At 28.8% G+C, this 9,104-nt stretch overlaps 1 protein-coding gene across 2 annotated transcripts; it reads left to right on the top strand.

Annotated features, from left to right (window-relative positions):
• The first annotated feature begins 5,193 nt into the window (after positions 1-5,193).
• LOC101491215 (probable plastid-lipid-associated protein 11, chloroplastic) lies at positions 5,194-8,823 on the top strand. Of its 2 annotated transcripts, none has more exons than XM_012719795.2 (3): positions 5,194-5,747; positions 6,913-6,978; positions 8,421-8,823. In XM_012719795.2, exons 1-3 carry the CDS (start codon positions 5,269-5,271, stop codon positions 8,443-8,445), a joined length of 570 nt encoding a protein of 189 aa, XP_012575249.1. In that variant the 5' UTR covers positions 5,194-5,268; the 3' UTR covers positions 8,446-8,823. The 2 variants fall into 2 exon arrangements, with proteins under 2 accessions (XP_012575249.1, XP_004514232.1); XM_004514175.4 differs by having other exon boundaries at positions 5,197-5,747; positions 8,440-8,823.
• The last annotated feature ends 281 nt before the right edge of the window (positions 8,824-9,104 follow it).

The following is a 9,104-nucleotide window of genomic DNA, read 5'->3' as shown; positions in this document are numbered from 1 at the left end:
GCTAATAAGTAGAGGTCTTCATGTTCAAATTAATAAAAATAAATTACAAATTGATTAAAAAAATAAAAAATTGCACGATGCTGAATATTATTATATGTGCTTAAATCTTCTTTTGTAAAAATCATTCGAATTAAATTGAATTTCAGATTCATTTTTAAAAGTCGAACAAAATCACATATATAAATTTCAATACTTATTTATTTTATTATTAGTATGAGATATTGGATTAAACTATTACTCCACCCGTCATACAATGAGTGTCATTTTAGTAATAAAAAATTGTCTCAAAACGAATGTCATTTATAATTTTCAATACAACTTTAATTATTTTATCCTATACTACTCTTAAAATGATTACTATATATACACCTTTCGGAGCATTATTATACTTTCTATTGATAATACTGAAAAATCCGCTAATATCTAAGATGAATAATTTCATAAACTACTTATCTTTTTCTTCTAGTTAATAAATGTTTTAATCTATATACAAATACTTTAAATAACACTCGTTGTAAGACAAGTGAAGTATTTGTTAGTTTTAATTATTTTGTAATAATACTAATTTGTTTAATTAATATATCTCTCTTACTATTTATTAATGTTAACTTTTAGTATAATATATATATATATATATATATATATAATATTTTGTATTTTAATTTCAGATAACGTTTCGCTTGTTTATCTTTTTATTTTTCGATTTAGTCCTTTATTTAATTTTATTATAAAAATTCAAAAATATAAAGAATGAAAATATGAGTTTATTTGAAGATTTGACTTATAAATTGGATGAAATTTGCATTATATTGAAGATGATAATTAATTTTATGAGTTTTGTTTGAAAATTTTGAAGAATTTTTGTAAAAAAATGATAATATTGTTAACATTTTAAAATATAAAAGATAAAAGATAAAATTGTTTACGTAAAATTAAATAAAGGACCAAATCGAAAAGAAAAAAAAATAAAGACCTATCTAAAATTAAGTTATGAGACCACCAGAACAATTAGACCTTTATAATCTTAGTATTAAAATAATATTTTATAGGCATTAATGCAGTTTTGGTTCTCCTATTTTAATTGATTCACAATTTTGGTCCCTCTATTTTTAATTTCACAATTTTGGTCTCCCTATTTTAACTGATTCTCAATTTAGGTCCATCTATTTTTAATTTTGCAATTTTGGTCCCCCTATTTTAACTAATTCATAACTTTGATCTCTCTATTTCTTAAAATTGAGACATTTTATAAATCTAATGGATCACATATTTTATTTAATAAAATATAATGGATTACATTTTAAAAAAATATATAATTTTATAAAAATAATTAAAAATTCTTGATTTAAAAGATAAATAAATAAAGTTATGTTTTTTATTTAAAAAAATATGTTTCTTTCTTAAAAAATATATCTTATTTTTAGTTAAATTATGTTTTATGGTAAAAATAAATTTTTATTTACATTCTGTTTTCATTTAAATATGAAAAAAATATTAGTAGTAAAAATAATAAGGTTTAATTGCAGTGTGGTCCTCCTATTTTAGCTGAATCACGAAAATAGTCTCTCTTTTTATTTCTCCCCAGTTTTGGTCCTCCAAACAAAATTTTGGTCTAAAACTTGATAAAATATCATTTTTTTAAGGTACACCTCATTATTTATGATCATAAATTCTAAGTACAATTGTTGCACCACGGGATGTTGATACATGGTGTGGTTCAAATAAGCGCACAAAAAAATGACATTTCATTATGTTTTGGATCAAAATTCTTTTAGAGGACCAAAACTGGGGAGAAATAAAATGAGTGACTACTTTCGTGATTTAGGTAGAATAGGGGGACCAAAACTGCAATTAAACCAAATAATAATTAAAAATTGGCTTAATTGCAATTTTAGTCCTCCTATTTTAGCTGAATCGTGAAAGTAGTCCCCTCATTTTGTTTCTCTCCAGTTTTGGTCCCTCAAATAGAATTTTGGTCCAAAATTTGATGAAACATTTTTTTTTGCATTTATTTAAGTCACATCATGCCTCAAGATCACATCATGCCTCAAGATCTCATTTGCAACAATTGTACCTGAAATATATTATCATAAATGGTGTAGTAGGGCTTTAAAAAATGAAATTTCATCAAGTTTTGGACTAAAATTCTGTTTGGGAACCAAAACTGGCGATAAACAAAATGGGGGGACTACTTTCGCGATTCAGCTAAAATAGAGGGACCAAAACTGCAATTAAGCCTTAAAAATTCTTCTAAAAACAGTTTTTAAAATAATAAAGTTTGAAATCAATTTTTAAAAAATAGGCTTAATTGCAGTTTTGGTCTCCTTATTTTAGCTGAATCGCGAAAGTAGTCCCCCTATTTTACTTCTCTCCAGTTTTGGTCCCTCAAATAGAACTTTGGTCTAAAATTTGATAAAATTTCATTTTTTTTTGCGTTTATTTAAGTCACACCATGCCTTAAGATCTCGTGGTGTAACAATTGTACCTGAAATCTATGTTCATAAATGGTGTAGTGCAACTTTAAAAAATGGCACTTCATCAAATTTTGGACCAAAACTCTATTTGGGGATCAAAACTGGGGAGAAATAAAATAGGAGGACTACTTTTGTAATTCAACTAAAATAATAGAACCAAAACTGCAATTAAGCCTAAAAAATAATAAATAAAACTATTTTTATAATTAATTAGTTTTAAAATAATTAAAAACCATTTTTTAAATAAATATCTAAGTTTTATAAAATTATATATTTTTTTAAATATAATCCATTATATTTTATTAAATAAAATATGTGATCCATTAGATTTGTAAAATGTCTCATTTTTAAGAAATAGAGAACCAAAATTTGTAAATTAAAAATAGAGGGGCCAAAATTATGAATTAGTTAAAATAGGGGGACCAAAATTGCAAAATTAAAAATAGAGGGACTAAAATTGAGAATCAGTTAAAATAAGAGGGACCAAAGTTGCGAAATTAAAAATAGAAGACCAAAATTACGAATCAGTTAAAATAGGAAGATCAAAACTGCATATAAGCCTATTTTATAAATTGTAATTTGAATGTATCGAAAACTGATCATGAACACCTCTCCTAATAAGTGCTCTTGAAAATATAATCTTAGAATTAGTACATTCAACATTTTATTCAATGAACTTATTAAGGACTACAAATGATATCTGATATTTTTAAGGTGTAAATATAATTGAGATGTTAATTATACCATGTGATGTCTTTGTACTTTAATTTTTCTTAAAAATTTATTTGATAATTTGCATTTAATAACTTATTAAATGGGCATGCTTATTATTAATTTCTTGCATTACCTTTGTAATTAATTTCAATTCTTTGCAATTAATTTCTTCTGATATGCTAATGCTTTTTGAATAACTTATTTCTAATATTACATTACATATGTGTTTGACGGCAATTTTTTAATGGAGACTTTTTATTTATTAAATTAATCAAGAAGTTATAGGATTTAAAAAAAAAGAAATTATAGGATTATAGTAGTACTGAAATATAATAATTAATAACAATAATAATAATAATAATAAGTTGAATTGTACTTCTAATTTTTCATGTTTAATCTAGTTTTTAGATAAGTCTTTTATATATCTTTTTACAATTAGATCTTTTGAGTGCACTTCATTTACAAAATTGTCATTTTTCTTTTGCATAATAGTACTGATGTGATAAATCATAAAAGTAAATAATTCTTAAACTGGTCCTTTAAAATTTTGAAAAATACAATGATGATTTACTAAGTTGAAACCAATTTTTGACTATGTTCAATTTTCATCATCTTTCTTGTTAACCATATTCCTCTTTCACTCCATCTTTAAAAGACCTAAAACCCAAATTTGTAATTCTAATAAAAAAAACTAAAAAAGTCGATCATGTGAATTAGAGAAACATCAAAATAAGAAATTCATTATTCTAATAAGAATTAAAAATGAGTAGTTGTAAATAAAGAGAAATACATCATAAATTCACTAAAAATAAATATGTTGTTCGTGTTAACAACGATAAACTAACATAAACATAGAAGAGAAGAATAAGAAGAAGAGAAAAAACTACACTAGGATTTCATAACTAAAATGAACAAAAGTCAAAGATAAAAGAGATACAAAAATATATATATATATATATATATATATATATATATATATATATATATATATATATATAAGATAATCAAAAAATAAAATACCCTTACTACTAATATATAATAATATTATCTAATAGTTCGTACATTTGGAAACTAGATAAAACATTAAGAAACTTGATCAAATATAATGTAATTTAATATTCTACTTTATACAATACCAAACATGAACACAAAGAGGTGCATTATCTAAGAATATTTGAGTTAATAAATATTTTTATTTGCAATATTTTATGCTTTAGATTTAAAGATATTTTAATAATTTTTAATCGAGTCACAATCATAACAATTTTATGTTATTATTTATCAATTTATTTATTTTAATAACTCGGTATAACTTTTATGCATATTTAGGTATCAAATATATATGAATACAAATATTTAAATTACTACTCTCAAATGTACAAATACTTTTCAATATGAGAGTACAAATAATATAAAACAAAAAAAAAAATTAAAGCTAAATTATTTTTTTAGTCCTCTATTTTTTATCTAGTTTTTAGATGTACTAACAACTCATTTATTTTTAATGGATTAATGATGGATTTCTCTTTATTTACAATAGTTTATTTTTTTAAATCTTGTTGCAACAATTGATATGAGTTGCAACCTGATTATTTTTTGAGTTTTTCTATTTAGAATTGCAAATTTTAAGTTTTATGTTTTTTAGAAATAAACTGAAAGAGAAAAACAGTGAAGAGGTAAAATATAAAACTTAAGCGTGAACAAAAATTAAATTAAACTGAATCAAACTGATTTTATAATTTGACACATCAATACCGATACACACATTTCAATATTATAACGACCACCAAATTTTTTTTATAAATAGAATTAATATAAAATAGTATTTTTATAAATAAACATAAGCATAAAGAGTAATATTACAAATAAAGTACTACTTAAATAATCTAGTTAAAAAAAACACATAAAATACCACGTAAAGTGCAATGATACTTTTACCTAAAATGCATATTTAATCGTATTTTTTCTAACTTATCAACCATCAATTATTTCTAAGCTCACTCGCTCCACACATTCACAAGTTACACAAACTTCTAAGTTCTAACACCATGGAACTCAATCATCACCGCCACACATTCTCATGGCCACCACCACCTCCCTTTTCCTTCCCATGCCATTCAACACTCCCAAAAGATTACCCACCCACTGCTACACTCACCCGAAGTTCACCTCCTCCTCCGTAACAGCCCAATCCCAATCCGCCAAGGATCACCTCCTCACCCTCATCTCCGACCAAGACCGCGGCCTCAAGACCCAAAACGACCCCACTAGGCGAGCGTCAATAGTAGCAGCCATCGACGCCATGGCTGCCATTGGCTCTGGCTCGGTAACAACAGGTGACACCCTCTCTGCCACGTGGCGGTTACTCTGGACCACGGAGAAGGAGCAGCTCTTCATTATCGAGAAGGCTCCTGTGTTTGGAACACGAGCTGGGGATGTATTGCAGGTTATAGACGTTCGGAAATTGAGTCTCAACAATGTGATTACGTTTCCTCCGGATGGAGTTTTCTTTGTGAGATCAAATATTGAGGTTTCGTCGCAGCAGAGAGTGAACTTCAGGTGAATAATTGAAAATGAGTATTGTTCGTTTTGTTTAATTGCTGGAATTGATTAATTAGTTTTGATTTTTGTTCAACTATGATATTATTTTTGTTATTAAATTAAGAGTAGTGCTATTATTATGAAGCTTTTGTTACCATTGATAAGTCTTTAAACATTGGATTAAGCTTTTGACGGGGTTACATAGGCTTCCCTCTTGAATTTAACCCTGTATTACCTTTACTTATCAAGTTGTTCTTTTCATCAACTATTTCGGCATAATCCATCAACTCCTAATGTCATTGAGATGCTTTAGTGATAACTTCTCAACAGAGTACTGATTACAAGTGTTGTCAATTGCGGATCTCGGAAACTAGCGGTTTCTTCAAATTCCACTGTGCTATAATGCTATAGCGTCGCAATAGCGGCTATTTGATAATATTTTGTACTAAATAGCATATCGCAAATCAATAGCGATTTGTTCGAATTTCGCTAAGCTTTAGGGCTATAGCAGTGTTATAGCGGCTATTTGATAACACTTAAATACAAATAGATAATGTAGAAACATAGTAGGACTAGTTACTTGAATTCCCTTTCCAGGAGTTTGAGAGCTTGGTCTCTCCCTTTCCTTTTCTCAGTTCCCACTCAATAACTGCCTGCCTTTTCCCTTTTTGCTTGGTACTTTTATTTGGTTGGTAACTGCGCATGAAATAGTGACTACAAGTCCACACTTTGCAACCTAAAAATTGTCTACATTAAATTCGGTCCATGTACTAACTTTAACCTTTGGTGCTCCTCTTATAATGTTTATTTATAACGGGTCTAACATAATCCTAAGTGAAAGTGAACTGGAAGAATCATTTGGCTAGTTATGCGAAGAGAGCATTCTAGTCTCTGTAGGAGCCTAGCTCTTTGTTCTGTTATCTCTGCATCCCACCAGACTAGCATCTAATTCTCTCTCACCTTCTCGCTTTTCTGCACCTATTTGTGTTTCTGCCATTGCCATGAAATTTGATTTGTTCAGATTTGCCATTGCCATGAAATTTAGAAAGTTCTTTAATATGAATGCCATCACACATGCTACTGTGTAAAATATGGTGGACTGGTTAATGAATCAAAATAAGTTATAATGTTTATACAATAAAAATTCATATAACTGTGAAAGACTAATGTTTGGTTGTTTCAGATTTACTAGTGCAGTGTTACGCGGGAAGAATTGGGAAATACCATTACCACCGTTTGGACAGGGATGGTAAGTATTTAAGTTTATATTGTTGTTGAACTAAAATTTTGAATTAATGATGTAGAAATGTATTTTTTTATCCCCATTAGAATTAATGATATGTAAAATATAGATTAGCCTGTACGTATTCGAAGATTATTAGTTTCACTAGTTTCCTAGATGTAAGCATCAAATTCCATTTTTATAATTGTTATTGATTGTCATACAAATTATATAAACACTAGAATATTTCGTCAGACAATTTAGCAAAATTCTATTTGGTATTAGTGGTTTAAATGATCTCCCACTCAATTGTGTTTTTGTGGAAAATGGAGCATTATGATAGCGGTTTATACTTGAAACTTTATGATTCATATATTTTTACTATACATGTACCTTTGGGTTCAAACACTTAAAGTTTCCAAGGGTCAAGCTTGAAACTTTATGATTCATATATTTTTACTATTGATGTATCTTTGGAGTCAAATACTTAGAGTTTCCAAGGGTCAAGCTTATTGTTAAGAGGTATGTTATGTATCTATAAATACCATGTAGCAGTGCATGGGTAAACATGCTGAGAAGCCAACAAATCTACAGAAGGAGTTTCTAAAGAAAGTTGAGCACACAACCTTGTAAATAAACTATAGCTGTTTTGTGATAGTAAATCAATAATCTGGTTCACTTTGAGTCTTGAGCAACATTGCTTAATTTGCTAAACTAAGCGCAAGAGCTTGTTTGATGCCATATAGAAATTTGCAAAGGTGACAAATTATCTCTAAAAACAGAGCAACAAATCCAAGAATTGCTGCATTGAAACTTCTTCATTTAGATCACCAGGACGAACGATGATAGGACACTTGATAGAGGGCTGCTTGTTAAATCAGAAAGAGACCTCTTAGTTGGCCACAAGCAAGGCAGATCCATCTTCCTTGCAGCCATCTTATACACCTCCAAGTAATCTTTGTTCGAAATCGGAGAACCTCCTCGGGAAATACTACCACCGCCTGCATTGGTAGTGCCTCCCCGGCCACTATTTCTCTATTCCCCTCATTAGATGAACATCAATCGAGTAACTTGCTCATTTCCAACAGCAGAGCATGCCCATAGAAAGCTTGATGAATCCTCTAGCACAATGAGCTGTGGCATGATTGAAACCAGAGTGAGAAAAGTATTCTCTATCTGTCCAACCACTAACAGTAAAGATCCAATAGCTACGTATCATATTCCTACCAAGTGGCCGGCAATAACACTACTTAATTCTCTCCCCTCTTCTCTTTCTTTTTTCTTTCAATGATACGTCTTCCAAATTATTAGCTTTCCTTGCTTCCAAACATATAGTCATACTCATATATGCATATATTCCTTTTCATCCTTGCCACAAATATAAACATAAGGTTTAATACCTTCTATCTTATCTTTGTAGTGTTATTTGTATGATTTTCCCGTCACGTTTTGTTTATGTGATTCTGTAGTTGCATCTTGTTTTTGAAGGTTTGATACTGTCTACCTCGATGATGACCTTCGAGTTGTAAAGGATATAAGGGGAGATTACTTAGTTGTTGACCGAGCTTCCTATAGCTGGAAAGAATGAGTGGAATCTTCACTGCCACTGTTTGCTCATCTTTGTTAATAAAAACTTCCAGCTTAATTATCTGCATGGTTTCAACTCTGTTTTTGTACTTCATTAGTATTTGACAATTACTTTCTTGTTGTGCTAATTTATTAGAATTATGTTTGTTGTTCATTTAGATTTCTGAATATTGATTATCCTCTGGATGTCCTTTGTAAATCATATTGTTTGTTCTTCAATTACAATTGGAGAATGCCTCACTTACTCATTTGACTAATGCAAATATAGATTATACTGCTTCTTTATATAGCCCTGCAAGCTATTTAGTATATTTACACATTTTTGAAGTATTCCTTTTTTGTTTTTGTTTTTTAATTTAAAGTTCATCCGTACTTCGAAGAAAGAACGATGTTTCTAGGTTCTAGATGTTGTTTATAACAAAGGATTCTGTAACTAATATGATGGCTTGTTTATTTAGAAACTTATGGCAAAGGTAACGACAGTTAGAACTTAGAACACTAATACAACCGACAGAGTGTTAAAAGATATATTAAAATGCTGAAGGTAGAAGAGGAGGGGAAAATTG

Source organism: Cicer arietinum, chromosome 3 (assembly GCF_000331145.2).
Source record: "Cicer arietinum cultivar CDC Frontier isolate Library 1 chromosome 3, Cicar.CDCFrontier_v2.0, whole genome shotgun sequence".
Lineage (NCBI taxonomy): Eukaryota > Viridiplantae > Streptophyta > Magnoliopsida > Fabales > Fabaceae > Cicer > Cicer arietinum.
Note: the sequence above shows the minus strand (reverse complement) of the source record. Positions and strands in the feature narration are given on the sequence as shown.